This window comes from Loxodonta africana, chromosome 12 (assembly GCF_030014295.1).
Source record: "Loxodonta africana isolate mLoxAfr1 chromosome 12, mLoxAfr1.hap2, whole genome shotgun sequence".
NCBI lineage: Eukaryota > Metazoa > Chordata > Mammalia > Proboscidea > Elephantidae > Loxodonta > Loxodonta africana.
This window is the reverse complement of record NC_087353.1, coordinates 91,889,998-91,914,189: the sequence shown is the minus strand read 5'-3', so window position 1 is coordinate 91,914,189 and position 24,192 is coordinate 91,889,998. Positions and strand designations below refer to the sequence as shown.

General features: G+C 59.8%; 1 protein-coding gene across 1 annotated transcript in view; it reads left to right on the top strand.

The window, feature by feature from the left end:
- INTS1 (integrator complex subunit 1) overlaps window positions 1-21,286 on the top strand; it is a 33,617-nt gene extending 12,331 nt beyond the window's left edge. Inside the window, exons 19-48 of the mRNA XM_064295952.1 lie at window positions 8-205; window positions 599-728; window positions 921-1,100; window positions 1,189-1,338; window positions 1,836-2,015; window positions 2,236-2,340; window positions 2,749-2,916; window positions 3,679-3,790; window positions 4,345-4,506; window positions 5,201-5,347; window positions 5,739-5,837; window positions 6,041-6,165; window positions 9,871-10,125; window positions 10,686-10,845; window positions 11,088-11,228; window positions 11,676-11,862; window positions 11,976-12,099; window positions 12,634-12,764; window positions 13,603-13,690; window positions 13,859-14,085; window positions 14,649-14,772; window positions 16,219-16,352; window positions 16,771-16,963; window positions 17,814-17,941; window positions 18,331-18,443; window positions 19,198-19,311; window positions 19,991-20,061; window positions 20,271-20,362; window positions 20,620-20,729; window positions 20,850-21,286. Of these exons, the coding sequence (XP_064152022.1) occupies window positions 8-205; window positions 599-728; window positions 921-1,100; window positions 1,189-1,338; window positions 1,836-2,015; window positions 2,236-2,340; window positions 2,749-2,916; window positions 3,679-3,790; window positions 4,345-4,506; window positions 5,201-5,347; window positions 5,739-5,837; window positions 6,041-6,165; window positions 9,871-10,125; window positions 10,686-10,845; window positions 11,088-11,228; window positions 11,676-11,862; window positions 11,976-12,099; window positions 12,634-12,764; window positions 13,603-13,690; window positions 13,859-14,085; window positions 14,649-14,772; window positions 16,219-16,352; window positions 16,771-16,963; window positions 17,814-17,941; window positions 18,331-18,443; window positions 19,198-19,311; window positions 19,991-20,061; window positions 20,271-20,362; window positions 20,620-20,729; window positions 20,850-20,965 (4,264 nt within the window). The 3' untranslated portion in view covers window positions 20,966-21,286. The remainder of the gene's footprint in view (window positions 1-7; window positions 206-598; window positions 729-920; window positions 1,101-1,188; window positions 1,339-1,835; window positions 2,016-2,235; window positions 2,341-2,748; window positions 2,917-3,678; window positions 3,791-4,344; window positions 4,507-5,200; window positions 5,348-5,738; window positions 5,838-6,040; window positions 6,166-9,870; window positions 10,126-10,685; window positions 10,846-11,087; window positions 11,229-11,675; window positions 11,863-11,975; window positions 12,100-12,633; window positions 12,765-13,602; window positions 13,691-13,858; window positions 14,086-14,648; window positions 14,773-16,218; window positions 16,353-16,770; window positions 16,964-17,813; window positions 17,942-18,330; window positions 18,444-19,197; window positions 19,312-19,990; window positions 20,062-20,270; window positions 20,363-20,619; window positions 20,730-20,849) is intronic.
- The last annotated feature ends 2,906 nt before the right edge of the window (window positions 21,287-24,192 follow it).

Sequence of the window (24,192 nt, the reverse complement as noted above, 5' to 3'; positions counted from 1 at the left end):
TGCCCAGCAACTACTCGTACCCGCCATGCACTCTTACGGATGAGGAGACCCGCTCGGAGGTGATCAGCCGGGAGTTACAGATCTCCCAGCGGGAGAAGCAGGAGATCCTGGCCTTTGAGGGGCACCTGGCGGCCGCGTCCACCAAACAAACCATCACTGAGAGCAGCAGCCTCCTCCTGTCCCAGCTCACCAGCCTGGACCCCCAGTACGACCCCACCTGGCCTGGTCCACCATGGGGGTGGTTGGCACAGAGCTTGGAGGCCTTTGAGAAGAGGGCCTGTGGGTGGGCTGGGATGGTGGGGGCTTGGCGGGGGCAGTTACCCATGAAACTCCACTGCCCCATCCGCCATGATCTGTTCCTCTATGGTGTCTGCCTCAGGCAAAGCTGAGGTCCAGGGCAGACTCAGCAGTCCATGGGGGCGTATTGAGTGGCCCCTCAGAAGTGAGTGGGGAGGAAGAAGGAACCAGCTGGAACATTGGAGCGGGCAGTGGCCCCTATGTCCTAGTACACAGCTACCCCGGGCCTTGCCCTTTGCCCTCCAGGTCCCAGGGGTTTTGTTCACATGGCTTCTGACGCGCCCCTGCTCTCTGGTTCCAGAGGCCCTCCCCGGCGGCCCCCCACCCACATCCTGGAGCAGGTGAAAGCCCTCAACCAGTCACTGCGGCTCGGACACCTGCTGTGCCGCAGCCGCAACCCGGACTTCCTGCTCAACATCATCCAGAGGCAGGTGAGCACCAGGCCTGGGGCTAGGACAGCCAGGGGCTCCAGTGCAGGTGTCGCCAGAGGGCAGGGCCCTGTTGCAGGCCCACACTGCCAGACAGCACCCTGGCCTGCATTGGCCTGGCGGGAGGGAGCTCATAAGGAGGCTGCCTTGGGGGGGCACCTGGCATGCCAGGGCTAAAAGCTGTCTGCCCCCCAGGCCTCCTCGCAGTCCATGCCCTGGCTGGCCGACCTGGTGCAGTCCAGCGAGGGCTCCCTGGACGTGCTGCCGGTACAGTGCCTTTGTGAGTTCCTTCTGCATGACGCAGCTGCCGCAGATGCCGCTGGGGAGGACGAGGAGGATGGCGAGAGCAAGGAGCAGAAGGCCCGGAAGCGGCAGGTCGGTGCCACTGGGGTCCTCTGGTCACCTCCCTGCCCCCTCCCTGAGCCTTCCCAGCAGTCCCTTGATAGCCTCCTGGCCCCCGCAGAGACAGCAGAAGCAACGGCAGCTGCTGGGCCGCCTGCAGGACCTGCTGCTGGGCCCCAAGGCAGACGAGCAGACGACCTGCGAGGTGCTGGACTACTTCCTGCGGCGCCTCAGCTCCTCCCAGGTGGCCTCGCGGGTGTTGGCCATGAAGGTGAGTGGCTGATGGGCAGTGGGTGGGTGTTAGCCACGAAGGTGAGCAACTGGCATCCTTCCCTGAGGCCAAGAAGGGAGGGTTGGGCCGTGCGTGTGCTCTCTCTCACTTGCTCGCTGTCTATATTTGTATAGCTAAGCAGTATTTTACCGTCCGGGGTTTTTTATAGCAGTTCTCCCCCGTAGAGGGGTAATACCGCTGAGATCTGCGTGACCGAGAGCCTCATCACTGTCTGGCCCCCCCTTCCTGGTGGGGACCAGGAGCGCTAGGACTGATTGTATCTCATGAGGGTGAAGAGATTTCATCAAAGAAACTAGCTTTTGCTCTTTTCTCCTGCAGTTCTAATATCTCTGACAGGCAGTAGCAAGGCCCTTACCTGGGGAGCCCATAGTCCATCCAGCTTTGAGGGGCATCTGCCCCCTCAGGGACCAGGCCCCGGGTCCCCTGCCCATCCTGCAGGGGCAGCAGGTAGACAATCAGCCTGTGTCCCCTTGCAGGGCTTGTCACTGGTGCTCTCAGAAGGCAGCTTGCGGGATGGGGAGGAGAAGGAGCAGCCAGCGGAAGAGGACTCAGGGGAGCCTGAGATGCTACAGGGCTACCAGTGGCTGCTCCGGGACCTGCCCCGGCTGCCCCTGTTCCACAGCGTTAGGAGCACCACTGCACTGGCCTTGCAGCAGGTGTGGGGGGTGCGGTCTGGGAGGGACAGGGTGTAGGGGGAGGGGCAGGATGGGCTGGGAGGACCCAGATACTGGGCTGCGAGGAAAGGGATATGGGAAGGGCCTGCTGGGAGGAGTGTGTGGGGCCATGAAAGGACCCGGATGCTTGGAGGGGCAGGGCTGGGGCGGGGGAAGGAGGGTCTCTGTGACACCCACCTCAGGCAGCCTGCCCCTCCCTCAGGCCATCCACATGGAGACGGACCCACAGACCATCAGCGCCTACCTGGTGTACCTGTCCCAGCACACGCCAGTGGAGGAGCAGGGCCAGCACAATGACCTGGCACTGGTGAGTGGAGCAGCTAGGTGCCATTGGGTGGTGGCCAGCAGCAGCTCTGTCATCCAGGTGCAGCTTTCTTTTGTCATCTTTTCTGGCACTGCCAACTTGTGCGTCACACATTGCAAGTGCAGACAACTCTTCTTAGATCCCGAGGTGCGGGTATCTTGGTGGTAGACGGTGTGGTTTGGCCCCGTATCCCCTCCCTTCTGTCCCCCGAGCCTTCCTTAGACCCAGGGGTTGGACAGGGAGTGCAGGTTACCCCTGGACAGAGGCTCACGGGGTCCAGCCCAGCACAGGCGTCTTCCGAGCAGGGTCTAGCATCAGGCTTCTGAACGAGGTGGGCCACGTGAACTGCCCGCCATCTGTACCAGTTTCTGCCCCCTGGCCCAGGCGCTCCCTGCCCCCTCTCCCCCACAGGACGTGGCCCGGCTCATTGTGGAGCGCTCCACCATCATGGCCCACCTCTTCTCCAAGCTCGCCCGCAGTGCCGAGTCGGATGCCGTGCTGGCCGCACTGCTCTCCATCTTCTCCCGCTATGTTCAGCGCATGCGCAAGAGCAAGGAGGGCGAGGAGGGCTATAGCTGGGTGAGGCCATGGCGGGCGGTAGGCAGGGGGACAGCTGTGTGAGGGCGAGGAGGGCTACAGCTGGATGAGGCCATGGCGGGCAGTGGGTGGGGGGACAGCTGGGTGAGGCCATGGGGAGCAATGGGCATGGGGACAGCTGAGGGAGGCCATGGTGGGCAGTGGGTTGGAGGACAGCTAGGTGAGGCCATGGTGGGCAGTAGGCAGGGAGACAGCTGGGTGAGGCCATGGTGGGCAGTGGGTGAGGGGACAGCTGGGTGATGCCATGGTGGGCAGTAGGTTGGGGGACAGCTGGGAGAGGCCATGGTGGGCAGTGGGCAGGGAGACAGCTGGGTGAGGCTGTGGAGGGTGGCAGGAGATAGCTGGTTGAGGCTTCGAGGGTTGGAGGGACAGCTGGGTGAGGCTGTGGCGGGTGGGAGGCAATACCTGGGTGAGGCTGTGGAGGGCAAGAAGGGCTACAAGTGGGTGAGGCCGAGGAGGGCTACCGCTGGGTGAGGCTGTGGAGGGCAGACGGCGCAAAGGACAGCTGGGTGAGGCTGCAGGGGGTGTGGAGGGCTATAGCTGGGTGAGGCCGAGGTGGGTAGGGGAACAGCTGGGTGAGGCCACCGCAGGCAGGCAGGCAGGCAGGCAGGCAAGGGGGCAGTGGGAGGGTGGCTGGGTGGGCAGGGGGTGGTAGGTGGTGGTGGGGGGACAACTGGGTGGACAGGAAGTGGGCAGTTGGGTGGTGGGGAGCCCCTGAGCCATGTGGGCCCCCCACCCACACAGTCAGAGTCCCAGGACCAGGTGTTCCTGCGCTGGACGAGTGGGGAGACGGCCACCATGCACATCCTGGTGGTGCACGCCATGGTGATCCTGCTGACACTGGGGCCGCCCCGTGGTGAGCAGTGCCGGGCTGGGTTGGGTGGGCGGAGGGGTGGCTCCAGGCAGTCTGCCTCCTCGATGTCTCTCTCAGAGCTTATACTGGGGCACCAGGGGTGCTGCACTGGCCCCAGCTGAGAGCCTCGGTGACAGAGATGTTTTCATAAGTTTTTACCTGGTGGTATTTCTTCTCTGTGCCTGGTTAGCTCCAGCTTGACAGGGTGGGAGTGAGTGCTCTGTGGGAAGGGTTTGGGCACTTTGTGGGGGCTGTGTCTTATGCCAGGTGACCCTTCGGCTGACTGACCCATCTCTGGCCTTGGCAGCTTTTCCTGTCTTGCTCCTTTCTGGGGCTGCTGCTGCCTCCCCAGGGGCTGGGGCGGGGGCCAGGTGAGCTCACCTCTGCAGGGCATCTGCAACAGGGCACACTCACCTCGCGTCGGTTCTTCCCCCAGAGCCTCGGTTTCCCCTGCGGCCAATTTCTGGGCTTGGAGCTTGGGTGCTGGATGCTCCTTGGTGGGGAGATGCTGGGCCTTGTGGGCTCCCAGGCGCTTACCTGTGTGATCTCTCCTAAAGCCGGCGACAGCGAGTTCCATGCTCTGTTGGATATCTGGTTTCCGGAGAAGAAGCCCCTGCCCACTGCCTTCCTGGTGGACACGTCGGAGGAGGCGTTGCTGCTGCCTGACTGGCTGAAGCTGCGCATGATCCGCTCTGAGGTGCCGCGCCTGGTGGACGCTGGTACGTGGGGGCAGAGCTGCATGGTCAGGTGCCCGAGGCCCATCCCTCCGTCCTGTGTGAGCCCAGGCATCCTGTTGGGTGCCACAGGAGGAAGTGGACAGGGGCTGAGTGGTTTCCTGGGACCCTGCTGGACTTGGGGCATGTGGTCCTATGCTGGTCTCGGGCACCAGCCCTGTGCTGGCCTGCCAGCAGGGAGAGTGGGGTGCAGCTCAGGGCCTGTGTGTGTTTTTGAGGGGGGAGAAATGGAGTGGATATTTGAGGGGGAGCCTTTCTCTGAGCTGAGGGGGGTGAGGTCTTGGGATTGGTTCTTGAAGGTCAGAAGGGCCTTGGATAAGTGCAGTGAGGGGAGGGGTTCCCATAAATCCTGGGCCAGGTCAGCAGGGGCTCAGCAGGGCTGGAGGAGGTTATGGGAACACAGCCAGGGTGTGGAAAGTGCAGGAGAGGGCAAGCCCCAAGGAACCTGGACTCTAGTTAGTATTAGGGAGCCATCAGTGGCACTGGGGCAGGGGAGTGATGTTCTTTGAGCTGAGAGTACATGGAGAGCAGCCCCAAGGGGGTGCATGCAGTGTGTGGGGCAGGTGAGTGGGACAGGAGTTTCCAGGCCCTGTAAGTGGTGGCAGACACGGTCCAAGTGGACCAGGGTTATATGAGCCTCCAGGCCCCGTGGGCAGTGCTGAAAGCTGCGTGTGTGCAGCTCTGCAGGACCTGGAGCCCCAGCAGCTGCTGCTGTTTGTGCAGTCCTTTGGCATCCCTGTCTCCAGCATGAGCAAGCTGCTGCAGTACCTGGACCAGGCTGTGGCCCATGACCCCCAGACGCTGGAGCAGAACATCATGGACAAGAGTGAGAGCTGGGGCCCGTGGGGCGGCCAGCTCACGCTGTGTGGGGCAGAGGGCATGCAGGGCAGGAGCTCAGAGAGAAGAAGGTGGTCGGGAGAGCCGGGACCTGGGACCCTGATGGGTGTTTTGCTGGAAGGCCTAGGGCACAACTTCTGTACCTCAGGAAGACAAAAGAGCTGCTAGAGCGTGTGCATCTCCCACTTGAATGCAGAGGAGGGGTGTGCCCCAGCTCAGACATGGGAAAGGGCGTGTCCCTCAGTTTGGGTGCAGGAGAGCGGGTGTCACTCAGCTTGGACGTGGGAGAGGGGCTGTCCCTTCCCCCGGCTTGGACACAAGAAAGGGGCATGTCCCCCGGCTCAGCCTGCACGTGTAACACCCTGGCTTCCAACTTGCAGATTACATGGCCCACCTGGTTGAGGTCCAGCACGAGAGAGGAGCGTCTGGGGGCCAGACCTTCCACTCCCTGCTCACAGCTTCCCTGCCCCCCCGGCGAGGTAGCAGCCCCGTCCCTATTCACAGGGCAGACCAAGCATCAGTGGTGAACCGTGTCCCAACTGCTGGTTGGCCTCAGACACTGGCCCCAGGGCAGCCAGTCCCCTGAGTGGGTCCCCCTTCCGTGTGGAGCTTGGTATGCCTTTCCTACCCCTGGGAGCCGGCAGGAAGTGTCAGCCGCTGACAACTGTTCCCTTCTCTGCAGACAGCACGGACGCCCCCAAACCAAAAAGCAGCCCTGAGCCCCCAGCGGGCCAGGGGAGGATCCGGGTGGGTACCCAGGTCCGGGTGATTGGACCCGAGGATGACTTGGCCAGCCTGTTGCTGCAGGTACGATGATGCTGCCCCATGGGTCTGCATCAGTGACACACCTAAGCCCTGCGTCCCTCTCCCCACTCCAGACAGCAGCCTTCACTGGAACCAGAACTCAAGATAGAGGGAGGCCTGGAGCTAGGCTGTTGGGGGCCTGGCCTTTGCACTCCAGGTCATGTGGCCCCAGGCATGTGACTCAGCCTCTTGGTGCCTCAGTTTCCCCATCTGTGAAATAGGGTGATAACATCCCTCCCTCTGGGGTGTGTTGTGAGGACTCACTGAGCTGAGGCAAGGGTGTGTCCAGAGTGGTGGCAGGCATCTACCACCCACGGAGGCCACCTGTGCCATCCTCACTGGGCTTAGGGGGCTGCACCTGGCTGGGTGGGCCGGCTCCTCTGGAAGCCCTCGCTGACATACTCTGTCTCTGCCATGTTGAAGGCCTCGAACAGCTGGCACCCAGGCAGTCACATGCATGCCCACAGGCACACCCAGTGCTCCCTGTGTGTCTTCTCTACTTAGATGCCGGTGTCATTTTTTGTTTTCATCTTTATTGCAATATCATTCACAGACCGCATAACACCATTTCCGAGTGCGCGGTTCAGTGGTGTCTTACTTATCTAGTACTGTTATAACAGAAATACCACAAGTGGATATCTTTAACAGTGGATGTCTTTAACAAACAGAAACTTATATTCTCACAGTTTATGAGGCTAGAAGTCTGAATTCAGAGCGCTGGCTCGAGGGGAAGGCTTCCTCTCTGTCGGCTCTGGAGGAAGATCCTTGTCACTTCACATCCTGGTTCCTGGTTCCCTGGAGATTTCCATGTGTCTTGGCACCTATCTTTTTTTCTGCTTGCTTGTTTAATCCCTTCTTATGTCCCAAAAGAGACTGACTCGAGATATACCCTATACTAATTCTGCCTCATTGACATAACAAAGACAACTCATTCCCAAATGGGATTATAACCATAGGCATAGAAGTTAGGCTTTCCAACATGTATTTTGGGGGAACACAATTAAACCCATAACATTCCACCCTTTGGCCCCCTAAAATTCTTGTCCTTTGCCACATGCAAAACACGTTCACCCTATCACCTCATCCCAGAATTCATAAGTCCAAAATTTCATTTTCAGAATCATCTATGTCAAATACAGATGAGAGTCTAGGCGTATTCCATCTTGGGGAAAAATTCCTCTTCGTCTGTGAACCTGTAAAATCTAGAACACAAGTTATCTGTTTCCATAGTACAGTGGTGGCACAGGCACAAGGTAGACATTTTCACTACAAATGGGAAAAATTGGAGGGAAAGAAGGGATAACAGCCACTAAGCAAGTCCAAAACATAGCAGAACAGTTCACATTAGCTCTCAAGGCTTGAAAATAATCCTCTCTGAGACCATCTGGGCACGGCCTTGCCCTCCAGACTCTGGGTGTTGGCCATGCCCTCTGGATTCTTAAGCCCCGCCTTCCAGGCCCACTGGAAAGACAGCTCTGCTCCTTAGGCTTTGGGCGGCCCCATTCTCCTAGTCCATCTGAGTGGTGGCACCAGCAGGCCAGTTCTGCCCCTCAGGCATGGCAGTCCCACCCCCTCAGCTTTGGGCCTATCCTCCGGCACACCTTAATAGCAGCCCCACACTCCGGAACCGAGTTGGCAAAGATCTGACTCCTGAAACGTAGGAGGCTGTGGCCCCCACCATCGGAGATCCCAGAGACTGTTGCCCCACCTCTTGAAACCAAGAAAGCCCTGGTGCTTGTGTTCCTTCCAACAGTTGTGCTGATCCCTGAGCTGCTCCAGGAATGATCCTTTTCTTTTCTTGGAGGACAATGGATGTAGCTCTTTTGGCCTGTTGCCTACCTGTAGAATTTCAAGAGGCAGGCAGGATTCTCTCCTTTTGTTCTTTGTCCCCTACAGTCTAAGCTGATAGGTTTTCTGCAGTGGTAGTTGGTTAGATCCATCAGTCACTGGCTTAATCTCTAACAAATGATTGTATAGTCATATACGTGGTAAATATTCTAGGACACGTGTCCTTAGTTTGTACAATAGAATTTTCCAAATCTTTAAGTTCTGTTTTCATTTTGCACAGTTCGTTTTTAAGTCCATCTCTTTCCTTTGGCATTTATTGTAAGTGGCAAGGAGAAACCGTGCAGCCCCTTTAAGATCTTGCTTAGAAATCTCCTCAGCCACACATCCAAGTTCACCACTTTCAAGTTCTACCTTCCACCAAACAATTTGGACATAATTCAGGGAAGTTCTCTGTCACTGCATAAAAAGCATCGCCCTTCCTCCATTGTCCGATCACATGTTCATCAGTTTCTTTTAAAGCCGCACCAGAAGCACATTTAACGTCCACAAACACCATTCTGTTAGCTGGTGCCATATGTGTTCTCTAAGGTGATACTTACCCTCTGGCTCTCCTCACTTCCTTCTGAGCCCTCACCAGAATTGCCTTTGATCTCTATAATTCTACCAACAGTCTCTTCAAGGCATCCTAGGCTTTTACTATTAGGCATCTTAAAACTCTTATAGCTTCTACCCATTACTCAATTCTAAAACCGCTTCCACATTTTAGCTATCTGTTAGAGCGGCATCCCACTGTTCCAGTATCAAACGCTGTCTTAGTTATCAAGTAAATGACTGTAACAAAACAAATTTCTTTTCTCACAAGTTTAGGAGGCTAGAAGGCCATATTCAGAGCGCTGGCTCGAGGAGAAGGCCTTCTGTCTCTGTCAGCTCTGGAGCAAGGTCCTTGTCTCTTCACGGCCTGATTCCTGGTTCCTTGGAGATCTCCATGTGCCTTGGCATCTGTCTTCCCCCATCTCTCTTTGCTCATTTGTTTAATCTCTTTTATATCTCAAAACAGATTGACTCAAAATATACGCTACAGTAATCCTGTCTCATTAACATAACAAAGACGACCCATTCGCAAATGGGATGATAACCACAGGCATAGAGGTTAGGCTTTACAACACACAGTTTTGGGGGACACAATTCAATCCATAATAAGTGACTTTTAGTACATTCGCGTGGTTATACAACCATCATCTCAGTGTAAGTTTAGGACGTTTTTTCACCCCGGAAACGTGCCTGTTAGCTGTCACTCCCCTCCCCAGGAAGCCTTCATCTTCTTTGTGTCTCTGGATATGTCCTGGGAGTGAGGTCACACAACGCCTGGTCTCTACATGCGTGTGCTGTCCTTGCACGTACAGCTCGGCTGTCCACCGCAGAGCATGTCCTCACATGCCCACTCACCCACTGCTCCATGTGCCATGCACACACAGCCCCCTCCCTGTGCAGGCACATGCACACTCGTGGACTTCTCAGAGGCCACAGACCCACATTTGGCATGGCAGGGAAACCCTCCCCTATTGTGTGCTCTCTTGTACCTCGTTTTATAAGTGGAGGCACCAAGGTTTGTGGGGTTGTGAGGCTCGCTGGGGTCCACATGCAGGTCTCAGCCCCAAGTCCTGGGCACCATTGGCTCACGCCCTCCTGAATGGAGAAGCTCCTTGGCATAAGGCCAGCTGGAGCCAGCGGTTTTGGGCCCCTTTGTCCTCCAGGGCACCTGCTGCTGTAGTTCCTGAAGGTGGGTCCCTTGCTCTTCCTCAGCACAGCTCTCTCCAAGGGCTTATGAGCCCCAGGCTGGCACAGGGGTTATGAGGGAGGGTATCACAGAACAGGCTCCTGTCCTGCCTCCCTGACCGTCTGCTCTGTGCGCTGTTGCAGATCTTCCCATTGAGCCCCGACCCTCGGTGGCAGAACTCAAGCCCCCGCCCCCTTGCCCTGGCCCTACAGCAGGCCCTGGGCCAGGAGCTGGTCCGTGTGCGCCAGGGTGACCCCGCTGTGGCAGGCACCACAGTCCGAGTCCTACAGGCTCTGGCCACCCTACTGAACTCCCCGCATGGCGGCGCCCTGGTGATGGCAATGCACCGAAGCCACTTCCTCACCTGCCCTTTGCTGCGCCAACTCCATCAGTACCAGGTGAGCCATGGTGGGCAGGTGTGTGTGGGCTGGCATCAGGGGTTAGGCAGCGTCACCTCTCCCTGGGCCTGGAATTCTGCGACCCTGCCCTTCCTTGGGCCCCGGGGTTCCGTGCCAGAGTAAGTTTCTGACCGTGTCCTCCCCGTAGGCCTCGGCTTCTCAGCTCCTAAATGAAGGAAGGAAACTTGCCCTTAGGAGCAGGGGGTCAGAGGGAGTTCCCAACTTTGTATTATGAAAACTTGCAAGTAAATAGGAGAAAGAACAACATGAATTTTATCTAAAGATCTACGACCTAGGTTCAGTAATTAACATGTTTGTATGTCTGCCGTATCTGTTAGCGTGTGAACGTGTTTTACTTAATGTGTGTGTACCTGTGCGTGCTTGTGTATGTATACTTGTGTGTGTTCGTATATGTGTGTGTGGTACGCATGTGTCTGTGTGTGTGGCCATCTATATGATAATAAGTTGCAAATGGGAGACGTGAGCCCAGCCAGCTGTGGCTCTGGTGCCCCCTCCCCAGGGGTCACAGTAGGTGAGCGTGTTCCGTGCCCCCCTCGCAGCGCTGTGTGCCCCAGGACTCCAGCTTCTCGTCGCTCCTGCTCAAAGTGCTCATGCAGATGCTTCAGTGGCTGGACAGCCCCACCGTGGAGTCTGGGCCCCTGCTGGCCCAGCTCAGACTGCTCACCACCCAGTACTCGGCCCGGCGCAGGGTTGGCGATGGTGAGTGAGCTCGTGGTGAGGCGAGGGACCAGAGACAGGCCTCCAACCAGCCTGGAGGAGGGGATGTGCCAGCAGGCTCCAGGCTGAGCAGTTCAGCACTCAGAGGGTTTGGGCGTGACGTGGGTCCTCAGAGGGATGGCCTGTGAAGCAGAGAGCCTTCTGAGCGTCAGTCTCAGGGCCCCTGAGGGAACAAGTGACGGGGAGCCCTGGCTGGTGGCCCTCACGTGGATGCCCTCTTGTAGTCCGGAGTGGGTTCCTGCACCTGGCAGAGGCCCTGGCCTTCCGGCGGGACTCCGAGACAGTCAACTCCACCGTGCAGGCCATCATTGCCACCCTCAGGTCTGGGGAGAAGTGCAGCTTGGACCCGGAGCTGGTTGGCAAAGGTGCGCACCTGTGCTGGCCTCCTCAGGGGCTCAGCTGAGCGTGGGGAACGGGGACCTGCAATAGCTGAGCAAAGCCTGGGAGGTGGCCAGTAGTCTCCCTTGGGTGTCCCTGCTGGGTAGCCTCCCCTCATGCCCAAGGCCCTGTCCACCCTTGCTGCTGGAATCCCGGTGCCGGAGCACGTCCCTTGTAGCAAGCCTACCGTGCCTTCCCTCCATGCTGAGTCTGCAGGCACTCAGCCAAGCGCTCAGTGCTGCTATTGCCCTGCCTTGCTGTTCCCTGGACACCTTCCTTTGTGCGCCCGGCACATGTTGGGTGGCGTCCATTCACCACCTGTGTACCACTGGCCAGGCCTGCTGGTTGGCACCAGGTGTCGGTGGCCTTGGGAGGCTGGAGAAGGGGCTTTTCTGAAGGTGGGCAGTGCAGGACACAGCCTCCTCTCCCTGCAGTCCTCCGGGGTCTGATTGAGGTACAGTCTCCCCACCTGGAGGAGCTGCTAGCTGTGCTCTTTGCCACCCCCACGGACCCGGCTTCTGCCTGCGCCGCCTCAAGACCTGTTGCTGTGGTGAGTGCACTGCTGCTGCAGGAGGAGGACGAGCCTGCAGCACCGGGGACGCCGGCAGTGGAAGGCTGCAGGTGAGCGGGGGGAGGGTGGCATCTGGCCTGCGGCGACTCTGGGGAAGCTGGGAGGGGGTAGGTCAGCCTGCACGGCAGCCCTGGCGGCCCTCTGACCTCACTGCTCCCCTCAGCTCGGAGGCAGTGCGTCTGGGGCCCTCCTCAGGGCTGCTTGTCGACTGGCTAGAGATGCTCGACCCCGAGGTGATTGGCAGCTGCCCGGACCTGCAGCAGAGGCTCCTGTTCTCCCGGAATAAGGTGAGTGGGTGGGCTTGGGGCTGGCCTGTCACCCCACCTGCAGGGACACAACAGCATACACCAGCCCGAGGGAAGGGGGCCTTGGCCTGCTGGCCTGGCGTGGTGGTGATGATGGCCCACCTGGTTTTCATGTGGCTCCATGGACTTCGTGTCATGTCAGCTGAGCTGGAGGAAAGGGTGTCATGAGTCCCCTCTGATCGAATTGCTGTGACTCACTGGGGTTCAGTTTTGGGACAGGCAGGGGATTGAGCGGGGATGGTGGTCAGCAGTGCACAGGACAGGTCAGGGCTCTCCTAGCGTCACCCCGAAACCAGCACCCTCGTGAAGGCTCCCAGGTCCCCTGCAAGCATCAGGGCTGAGGGGACTTGCAGGTGGGCAGACTCAGGTCCCAGGGCCATGTGGGAGGATGGGGGTGAAGCCCAGCTTCTCCGGAAGGAGCTTTTCCGAAGCTTGCGCCTCTGCTTCCCTGTGGCTGGCGCAGGGGCTGGCTGCCACGGCAGCCCAGTAGACCATGCCAGCCTTCTTCCTCCCCAGGGCAAAGGCCACGCCGGCCCCCAGCTGCCATCCTTCCGGCCCTATCTCCTAGCACTGCTCACACACCAGTCCAACTGGTCCACGCTGCACCGCTGTATCCGCATCCTGCTGGGCAAGAGCCGCGAGCACAGGTGAGTGCCCTCCACCCCGGGCCAGGCCAACGGTGACTCACTGTGTATCCTGGGCTGGGCCCCCCTCAACAGCTGTAGCCTGTCCTCCCCGATGATACAGCCTCCCCACCTCCGGGCATAGTGTGTGTCCTGGGCTGGGTCCCCCAGCAGTGCAGATTGATTTCCCTGACAGTGCAGCCTTCCCCACTCCAGGCGCAGCATGTGTCCTGGGCTGGGACAGCCACACAGCAAATACGTTGCTCCGTGTGGCAGTCATAGACACTCAGCTTCCATCTCTTCATTGTGGGGGCTCTTGGGCACCTGATCCAATGCCCACGCTCCCTGCCCCTGCCCCTGCCCCTGCCCCTGCCCCGGCAGGAGTCGCCCAGCTTCCTCAGGAGCCCTCATGCAGTAGCCTACACAGCTCTCCCCACCCAGCCCCAGTGTGCTAACAGGAGCCACCAGTCCCCAGAGCCCCGCAGTGGGTAACACCTTCTTGGGGGACGTGGCAGTCTGTGCCCCACTTTGCCCCAGAGGACTGGCAACTCTACATTGTGCTGCGGGTGCCAGAAGAGGGTATAAGATGACAAATGACCACATGGCTCCAGGACTCAGGTCACCCTCGGTGCTCCTTGCCCTAGAGAGCAGGCAAAGGATGGGTGGCATGCCCGAGGACACAAGTAGGGAGGGAGTAGCCAGGGAGCCTGCACCCCCTCAGCTGCCCAGGCTCCTGCCATGGCATACTGCCCTGTCCAGAACGCTCCTCACCCATTCTCTTGGGTCTTCGTCTTCTCCCTACGTCTCTGCATATTCTGGTGCAGCAGACCCCTGAGACCGCCCGGAACCCTTGTCTCCCTAGGCTCGACCCTTCTGCCTCTCTGGACTTCCTTTGGGCTTGTATCCATGTTCCTCGGATCTGGCAAGGCCGGGACCAGCGCACCCCTCAGGCAAGTCTTCGGGGTGAAACTGGCCCCTGAGGGGTGTGTGTGTGGTGGGGGTGTGTGGTGTGTGCGGTGGGGTGACGTGTACAGTGGGGTGCCTGGCGTGTGCCGTGGGATGTGTCTTGCAGTGCGGTGTCTGGCGTGTGTTGGGATGACTCGTTGTTGTGGCTGCAGAAGCGGCGGGAGGAGCTGGTGCTGCGGGTCCAGGCCCCAGAGCTCATCAGCCTGGTGGAGCTGATTCTGGCTGAGCCAGAGACACGGAGCCCTGAGGCAGACGAGGCCTCCTGCAACCTCATCCAGTCTCGGCTGCCCTTGCTGCTCAGCTGCTGCCGTGGAGATGACGAGGGCGTTCAGAAGGTGACAGAGCACCTGACAGACCGCATCCAGCAGTGGGGGGACAGGTAAGGGGCACCTGATGAAGGGACAGGCGAGGGGCACCTGTTGGGACAGGTGAGGGGTGAGCATCTGATGGGGGCACAAGTGAGAGGTACCTAATGGGAGGATAGGTGAGGGGCACCTGATGGGCCATGTTGAGAAGTGGGGGGACATTGAGCCTCCAAAACGGTGGGCTCCCAGGTCTACTGGTTGGGGACCTCTCCTGGTCCCTCCTGGGTGTGACTGCAGGTGATCAGGCCCATTAGCATGGAGCACTGTCCCTGCCTTCTCCACCTGCTATGGGAAATCTGCCACTGGTCACTCTGGATATGGGAATGACACTGAGACCCTAGCTCAGGCTCTGAGTGTGCAGGCCTCTTGACCCATCTATCCCGAAAACCCAAAAACCCATTCCCACTGAGTCTATTCCGACTCACAGTGACCCTGTAAGACAGAATAAAACTGCCCCATGGGGTTTCCAAGGGCACCTGGTGGATTCCAACTCCCGACCTTTTGGTTTGCAGCCATAGCTCTTAACCACCAGCATCTCCTGTCTCCCCCCACTGACCCCAAATCTGGTCCCTTCCAGCGTGGTGGGCAAGCGCTGCCGAGAGCTGCTCCTGCAGATTTACCTGCAGCGACCGGAGCTGCGTGGGCCTGTGCCTGAGGTCCTGCTGCAGGGCCAGGGGGTCCCTGGCAGCAGCATCTGCAGGGTGAGTGCGGGCGGCACCCTGCTGCTGCACCTGCCCTCGGCCTAGGTGAGGGAGGGCTGAGCTGTGACCCTCACAGGTCCATTTTCCCCAGGAGAGGTCTGAGAGGCACACCCTTGATGACAAGCGGAAGTGACTGACCCCTCCAGGTTGTCAAGACAACTGGCTTTTGCCTTTGAAGTAGACACCCAGGCTAGGAAACCGAAGTGTATCTTGGGTTAAGAAATCCGTTGTGTCTGGGCTGCCCTTCTCCTCATCCCCACCCTCTCCCGTGCGTCCTCCTGGAGGGCCTCGGAGCTCACCTTTCCTTCTTGATGCCCTTGGGCTGTGGAGGCGGGAAGAACTCTCTGCAGGTATAGCCGACATATGACAAGCTACATGTACCAAAGTGTGTGATTTGCCAAACTTTGACACATGTACACACCCGTGATGTACACATCACCACAGTCAAGATAGGGAGTCTGTCCTTCACCTCAGAGGTTTCCTTGTGGCCTTCGGTCATCCCTCCTCTGTCCCCCACCCCCAGGAGACCACTGACCCACTTTCTGTCCCTATAGGTGTTTTGTATGTTCTAGAGTTCCACGCAACTGGGGTCATACAGTGTATATTGTTTTGTGTCTTGTTTTGAGGTTCACGCTGTAACGTGTTTCAGAATGTCATCCCTTTTTATCGGAGTAGTGGGTGCTCCAGTGTATGGACACACACGGTTTCTTTATCCATTCATTTGGTGACGGACATTGGGGTCGCTCCTGGTGGTTACCTATGACAAGTAAAGCTATTTGGACAGTGTTTATGGAATGGCCAGGTCGGATAGTTTTACCTTTCTTTGCCCTGGTACAAAAATGAGCTTCCCTCCATTGCATGCAGGTACACTTGGCAGTAAGCCAGGCGAAGTTCTAGCGTGGCGTACGCTACAGCATGAACCTGAGAACGAGACACAAAGCAACATATACTGTTTGACCAAGTTGAAACCACAGTGTATATGTAATTCTGGTTTCTTCTTCACTCAGCTTATCGTAGTTCATTGTGCCAATCGTTACATCATGCTTCCTTCAGACAATTCCACCTTGGTTTATTTATCCCTTTTCCTATCATTTGGCATTTAGTGTTGAGAGGTTTGTTTTTTTTAAGTTTTTGAAAATTTGCACTGTGGGCAGGGCTGGGCTGCCTACCCAGTAGCTTTCTAGAGCGGTTGACTTCAAACACAGCTTATTTGAGATTGTCTGAGAGCTTTGGCTGTGACCCTTTTGGCCTCAGAAGCACCCAGAAAAGCCTTGAGGACACACGTTTCCCTGGGCTTGTGCCGTGTGGCCGGGTCCTGTGGAGGCCTGCCGCCACACCTGGTTTAACCCTGTCTTGCTCCTGGAGGCAGCCAGTGTGGGTGTGGGGGCGCTGGGCTGGGCAGGCCTGTGGGTGGCTCCCCCAGGCTGCTGATCCCCTCCCTCACAGCTGGATGGTCTCACCCACCGCTTCATCACCCTCCTGGCGGACACCAGCGACTCACGCTCGTCCGAGAGCCGCGTGGCTGATGCCAACATGGCATGCCGGAAGCTGGCAGTGGCCCACCCCATCCTCCTGCTCAGGTGCACCAGCCCCGCCCCTGAGCCCACTTGTGTGTCGGGGCCCCTGGACTGGCTCCTGGAGGTTCCCAGGGGCCTCACCCCAGACCAGAGCCTGTGCTGCACCACGTCAGGTGTGAGTTCTAAAGGGCTCTGCAGCTAGATGTGGGTGCGGTGATAGGAGCCAGGTGACAGGAAGCCACAGCCAGGACAGGGCAGGGTTGGGGACCCAGTGAGAGGCCAGAGGAAGGGCACAGGTTCCAGGTCTGGCCCACAGAGGCATTCCCTGTGCCTGACCGCAGGCCTGTCAGGGGCCTGTGCCTCCCAGCATGCACTGTCGTGTCCCTTGGGTGAGGTGTACAATCCCCGCGTCCCTGAGCTGAGGGTTTCTCATGGGGCCAGGCTGGACAGCACCTGATCTCAGTGCTCTACCCACCCCCAGGCACCTGCCCATGCTGGCTGCCCTCCTGCATGGGCGCACCCACCTCAACTTCCAGGAGTTCCGGCAGCAGAACCACCTGACCTTCTTCCTGCATGTACTGGGTATTCTGGAGCTGCTGCAGCCACATGTGTTCCGTAGCGAGCACCAGGGGGCGCTGTGGGACTGCCTGCTCTCCTTCGTGCGGCTGCTCCTGGTGGGGACCGCGCCCCGGGGGGCCACGCCTGGCGGGAAGGAGGGATGGGAGTGCGCCTGGGGGAGGAGGGTCCTCCAGGGGGAGGGTGGGGAGGTCTCAGGGTGTAGGCTGTGCCTGGGTCAGCCTGAATGGGCACCCACCCCTGCCCACGCAGGGATGCAGGACCACCCCATTCTCCTACCTCATCGTGGAGGAAGGGCACAGGGCCTGGAGCCTGGGCATCACCTTTACTCGCACCTCTCCCTGCACTCCTCCTTGGTCAGCACCTGCCCAGGGTCCCCCTCTGGCCACCCTCAGGCGTTCTGAATTACGGCCCTGTGGCTTGGCTCCCTCCTGCTCCCTCTGCAGGCTACCTCCGTCAGGCCCTCCTCCGTCTGGGGCCTTTGCCCTGAGCGAAGGCAGAGCCACAGTCCCACGGCCCCTCAGCTGGCATCACAGACAGGGCTGGGTGGCCTCTCCTGGTCTTCACCTGCCTGGAGACCCTGCCACAGCCCCTCTTGTGCCGGGTGAATCCCACATTCTGATCCGATGCAGTCCAACACCTGCGCACGTGCCTTGGTCCTCAGTGACACGCCAAGTGGTGTCTCCCCTCACTCCCCCTGCGCCACATGGTACTTGGCGCCTTGTCTAGCCTGAGTTCTCTCAGGACTTAAGTCTGCAGTGTGAGCTCACAGGGGACAAGGCCATCTGGACCGGTGTGGGCCCTTCTCACTGGCTGACTCTTGGCTCAATTCTGTTGTGTTGAGTGGTGGCAGATGCTGGTGCTGTCCGGGCCTCCAGTGGGCGCCTGTGGCAGCTCTGGGACTTGCAGGGTCTGTTTCTATGCAACGCAGCCCCGCCTCCTTTCCAGAATTACCGGAAGTCCTCCCGCCACCTGGCCCCCTTCATCAGCAAGTTGGTGCAGCTCGTCCACAAGTACTTCACCTGCAACGCTCCTGCCGCTGTTGCCTTCCTGCAGAAGCACGCGGATGCGCTCCAGTGGGTGTCCCAGCCTGCTCCCTGTGCTACCTGCACTGGCCCTACCCCGCACACCCTGCTTCCAGTCAGCCCTGGGTGACGCCACGGTACTTCCCATCAAGGCAGTCTGCCTGGAAGACCACCTTATAGGGCAGGGGGTCAGTGGAACAGACAGTGTCTGGCTGGAGGACCCAGGGCAGCTGAGGGGATCTTAGACTGGAGTGTCTCCTTGGGCACAGGGGAACAGCTGACGCCTGGTCTGCAGGGTCCTCTCTAGCCCTGCCTCGCTTCATGCGGGCACCCCCTTCCTCTTTCACCTGCCTTCATCCATCCTGGTCCCTCCGCCGGTGTCCTTGCCCAGACTCTCCACCCAGCGTCCTCACCTGTGACCGCATGCTCTCCCTCCCCAGCGACCTGTCCTTTGACAACAGTGACCTGGTGATGCTCAAGTCCCTCCTGGCAGGGCTTAGCCTGCCCAGCAGGAACGGTGTCACCGACCGGGGCCTGGACGAGGAGGGTGAGGGTGAGTTCTTACTGCCAGCTGCTGGCTGGTGCTGGAGACGGGCAGCCCTCGTGTGGGCCCTTCCAGGTCTGAACTGGGTCTACATGATTGTCCCCAAATCCATCGCGTATCCAAGGCAGGATCTGGCTCATCTCTGCCTGGTGCCCAGCATAGGCTCCTCACCCCTCTGAGGCATCATCCGTCTAATATGACTGAGCAGTTGCCCCAGAGGAAGCCTGGCTCTCCCTCTGAGCCAGTCCCTGATGGCAGCCTGCCCTCCCTTGCCCCCTGCAGGGTGGGTGCCTGTCCTGGGCTCTCTATCTTGGGCCTGCCTTCTTGGGGCCCCAGTGCACCCATGTGCCTTGCTTAGTCGGGAGTCACTTGTCACATATTGGCAAGTCTGAGTGACCAGGGGTTCAGGGGAACCACAGGCTGCCCCCGCCCTGTCCTACCCCAGTGCTGGCCTATCACTTGTGGTGGGCTTGTGGCATGGCATCAGCACCGGGTGCTGGGCACCAGGCCCCATTCCTGCTGTGGAGAGAGGAGGAAGACAGACTTGCCGTTGAGGGGAGAAGGTAAAGCAGGTGGAAACGAGAAAGGGACACACCTGTCTCCAGGCTGTTCCTGGCAGCCTGTACCCACCACACTGGCTAAGCCCTGCTGTGTACTACTAGCCCACTACCGTTTGGGCACTACTCCACACACCTGAGTGATCGGGTCCCAGGGGCAGTCTCAGCATCTCTAGCCTTCAGCAGCACTGGCCCCTCTCTTCCAGACGAGAGCCCAGCCGGCTCCCTGCCCCTCGTCAGTGTCTCCCTCTTCACCCCTCTGACTGCAGCAGAGATGGCCCCCTATATGAAGAAACTCTCCCGGGGCCAAACCGTTGAGGGTGAGTTGGGGGGCGCTCCTCTTTGGCAGCCTCAGGGCCTCTCAGGGAGGGAGTATAGAATGAGGGGGCTCATGGAGCCCGCAGGCCCTGAAAAGGAGGAGGGTACTCTGCTGCCAGTGCGCTGGGACCCCACTGAGAAGCTTCAGGGAGAGGTTGCAGGGTGGTTCCTGCCCACTGGCTGGTCTCCGGGAGGAGGGCAAGGTCAGCACCGGGGCTGGTGCTGCTGCGGGACATAGTGGGTGGCAGGCAGAGCAGGACGTGGAGTGGGCACTCGGATCATGGGTGGGTTACAGGGGATGGAAGCCCCCTGCTGTGGCGCCACAGGGCAGTGTTCTCACATTGAGGCTTGTGGACCTGGGTCCCTGCTAAAGGGGTATGGAAAGGAGGGCCCAGGCGTGCATGCTTAGTGAGATCCTGGGGGCCAGCACCCACAGGGTGGAGCCTCACTGGTCTCGCGGGATCAGGAAGCCAGTCTGACACTCCGGGACTTTCCATCCTGAGATTCCCAGGACTTCTGGGTCTCAGCACGCACAAGGAAGGATCCTAAAGTATCCCCATTAGATACCAAAGTGCACCTGGAATGCTTGGGGTGTCCCTCGGCTGGGGCACTGGCATGTGCTGCCCTGACCCCAGCCACCAAGGGTCAGGCCCGCCTCCAGCCCTGTCTCTGCCCACTCAGATCTGCTGGAAGTGCTAAGCGACATTGACGAGATGTCCCGGAGGAGACCAGAGATCCTGGGCTTCTTCTCGGTGAGCAGGAGGTGGGGGCAGCCCAGTCCCTCTGCTCTGGGTGAATCTCCTCGAAGGGAGACGTGGGCTGGGGTGGGAGCTTGGGGAACAGGTACCCTCCTGGTTCCCTCTGCCGCCATCACATTGACCATCACCTGGTGAGAGCCCAGGGTTGATCGTGTGAGCCCTGGGCAGGAGGGGACATCTGGTAACACCCCCCGCCCACCCAGACCAACCTGCAGAGGCTGATGAGCTCGGCTGAGGAGTCCTGCCGCAACCTGGCTTTCAGCCTGGCCCTGCGCGCCATGCAGAACAATCCCAGGTGAGATCATGCCCAGCCCATGTCCCTCTCCAGGCTGAGCTGAGGGGCTGCTAGCCACCTGGCCACTCGGACACCCTGCTCCCAAAAGCAGAGCAGTGTCTGGGGTAAAACAGCTGCCTTCACGTGCCCAGACCAGGCCTGTCAGCAGGTCCACTTGCCCTGGCCAGCCTAGAGTCTAGGGTGCCTCAGGCAGTCTTGGCCACCAGGGCTGGGGGTGCCCACCAGAGGCAGAGGTACCCACCCAGGCACCTTCTCAGCATTGCAGCCGACTTCCTGCCCACCTTCATGTACTGTCTGGGCAGCCGAGACTTTGAGGTGGTACAGACGGCCCTCAAGAACCTGCCTGAGTACACCCTCCTCTGCCAAGGTGAGACTCCACCTGGCCTTCCCTGTCTGGGCCCTGTGCTCTGCCATTGCTGCTCGAGTCCCTGGTCCTCCTGGGGTTCGGGGGAGCCGCGGAGCCCTGCAGCTTCCGTGTCGCCCACAGAGCATGCTGCTGTGCTACTGCACCGCGCCTTCCTGGTGGGCATGTACGGCCAGGTGGACACCAGCGCCCAGATCTCTGAAGCTCTGAGGGTCCTGCACATGGAGGCTGTCATGTGAGCCCGCCTGTCTGCACCAGCCACACTGCCAACACCAGCCGTACTGCCTGCCCAGCCCAGGGTCCACCGGGGGCCCCTCTGGGAGGGGACAGGGCACCAGTGGCCTGAGGGAGAGCTGCGGCAGCCCTCATGGGAGACATAGGGGCTCCCCTGGCACAGGAATGGCTGTCCGCCCTGGCAGCCTCATACTGCCCAGGTCAAGTCCCTGTCCACAGGATGACTTGGGGACGCAGCCCAGCCACCAAGGGAAGCCAGCGTCCCGGCACAGCATGGTGAGGGCTGGTTTTAACCTCACCTTTTCAATGAAACCTTTTGAATCCTGTGTGCCGCCTGCCTGCATCCTTGAGGTTGCGTCCTCAGCCCTTCTGGGCCTGGTCTTTTGTGTCTCCCTGAGGCCTGGGGAGCGGAGCGGCAGGTACAGGCTCTCGAGAACCTGGCTTCCAGGTGGAGACCCCAAGTCTTTGGCCCCCCACCCTGCTGCCCCATCACCTCTCAGGCAGGACCAGGCAGAGGAGAGAAGGGAGCCCCAGGTGCCAGCCTGCAGGGCCCACACTGCTAAGCACGAGTGAACGGGGCCTCCCTGGTGGGCATCCTTCTGATGGGCCTGTCCACCCAGTCTAAGGACCCTGTAGGCCTTGGCGGGAAGGAGGGGGCGGCCTTGCTGCTGCGCCCTGCCGCCGTCACCACCTCTTCCTGAGCTGCCAGAAGTGCCCACCTTCCAGGGAGCCTGGTGATAGACAAGAGCCCTGGACACTCCCATAGTGGGGGTAGGGGTGAGGGATGCAGCTGGCCTGGAAGGGTGGGATTGGGTACCCAGCAGGGCATCGTCTCCCTGCAGGTGCGACGACCACCACCCAGGGCTCCCCTCTGTGCTCGGTACACAGCCAGAGGCTTTGTGGGGTCTGAGGGGTGATGGGCAGACTCAGGTCCACCCTTCCAGCAGTGACAGTGCTCTGCACCCAGCCCTGCCTGCAAGTGCCCCATCGTCCAGGTTATTGCCCAGAGGTCACCGAAGGCTCAGGCCCCTGTGCTTCCCAGGTAGTGTTGTGGCTTGCTCCTGCTGGGGCTGGGTTACTGGAGCCACCAGGGGGTGCTGCAGCCAAAGAGAGGTGGGGTGAGAACGGAAGTTTCTTATTGGAACCTCTAGGGGGCACTGCAGCTAAAGAGGTGGGGTGAGGGCTGCAGTGAGGCCAGAAGGTTCTTAGAGATGGTCAAGCCCCCAGGATGTGGAACCAGAGAGCCAGGACATGCAGCAGGTCAGGAAAAGGGGGTGGGGGGGGTCCAGATGCTACAGGGGTGCCCCATCCCCACTCGCCTGTCTACTCTATCCTCTCTGGAGTCTCCAAAGGCAGCACAGGCCCAGAGACCAGGCCAGGGGGGACCTGCGGCTGGGGAGCCACCACTAGATAGTCCCTCTGCACCCTCCTATACTCTGCCCCGGGGAGGGGGGGCACCTGTCTCCACCCAACCCCATGACAGAAGGAAGGGGACCTCCCGCCTCCACCTGTCCAATGAGGGGAGCCTCCTGTCTCCACCCTGCCCCATGATGTGGGACACTGAGTGGTTGCCGGGAACTGCCGGGCTCGGAAAACCCCCGTTGTGCTGTGTCCCCTCACAGCACCATGGTGCCACCCCACCCAGGGCTGCATAACAGCCTTGGGACATCCCTAGGCCCTGAGTGCCACCGGGCTCTCAGCGTGGGAGTCAGGAAGGACACCATACAGTGGCAGGCCTACCCCACCCTGCCTTACTGTGTGGGCATCAGGTCAGCATGTTCTGGTGTGATAATGAGCTCCCCATCACTCTGCTCCACAGGGCCCTGCCCCTCGGCCCCTTGGGCGTTGGTTCTGGGAGAGGAGGAGCCAGGGAAGCCTGTGCCAAGGCTGGGCAGGGCCCAAGGTGTGTGCTTCCTTTACAGGGTGGTGGGGCAGGGGGAGGGCCTGCTATGGTAGTGGTGAGCACACTGGCTTCCTCACGGCCTCCTGACAAGGCGTGCAGCTTTAATTTCCAGATCCGAGAAGGGACACGCCCTAACTTGCAGATAGGCAGGACCGAAGGTGGCCAGGTGGCTGGGCTGAGAAGGGCAGCCTGGGTCCTGGGGTTCCTGCATTCACCAAATTCCACCCCAGGAGGCCAGGCCCATGGCCCAGTTTCACAGATGAAGACACACCCAGATGGTTGCTCCAGGTCCCAGGGGGCCGGGGCACTGGGTGGGCTCAGGGGTCCTGAGAGCCTAGAACAGCCTGGCCCAGGTATGTCCCAGGCCAGTGAGGGAGGAGGGTGAGGCTCCCTGGGACTGCTATACCTTTCCTTTCTGGGCAGGTGGCCCCCTGGGAAAGCCCTGGTGAGGTTCCCAGGCCCTCAGAGGGTACCTTCCCAGGGCCAGGCTGAACCCCAGGAGACCCAAAGGCTGGGTCCCATGAGGCCTACACCTGGGACATGAGAGGCATCAGCTCTGCCTGGGGTGGATGGATCTTGAAGGATGAATAATAAGTTGTCCCGGAGCAGCCTTTGAACTCATCAACTTGCAGATGGGGGCTGGGGTGCAGCATCTGCCTGCTCGACCCTGCCATCCCATGGTGGGGCAATTCTGCAGCCCAGACCCCGCAGAGTTCCCTTTTGGTGCAGAGCTGGCCTGGAGGGGACCACAGGGCTCAGTGAGGTGCACAGGGCCCAGTACATGCAGGGGGTTGCCCAGTGGGCCATTTGGTTCTGGCCACTTAGGTGGGAGTGGGGTCCTGGGAGAGGCCATGCCCCACCTTAGAAGGTCCCCTGGCCTTGGGGAGAGAAGCTGGATGAGGGCGGGACTGGGGGTCCAGGCCCCCAACCATCTCAGAAAGAAGGGATAGCAGTCCCAGGGGTGTCAGTTCCCTGCTCACCTGGGACGTACCTGCTCGCTGACCCACCAGCTCTGCACACCTGGGTGGCAGCTATGTCAGCCTCCTGGGGACACTGAGGCTGAGTTGGAGCTGGGGGACCTTCAGTGGCCCTCAATCCTGCTTTGTGCCCCGTTAGCATTCAGCTGGAACCCCTAGAAGCCCACGCAGCAGATCCCCAGCCAGGAGGGCCTTAGGGATGACAGTGTGGTTGCAGGAGCCCAGTGGCCTGCTGGGGTCAGAGGTCACAGTGGGGTCCTTGCACCGAGTCTCCTGGCACCCACCGTGAATCTTCCCACCATGGATCCTCCCTCCTTTTATCTCTGACTGCACTCCCTCTGGACTTCACCCT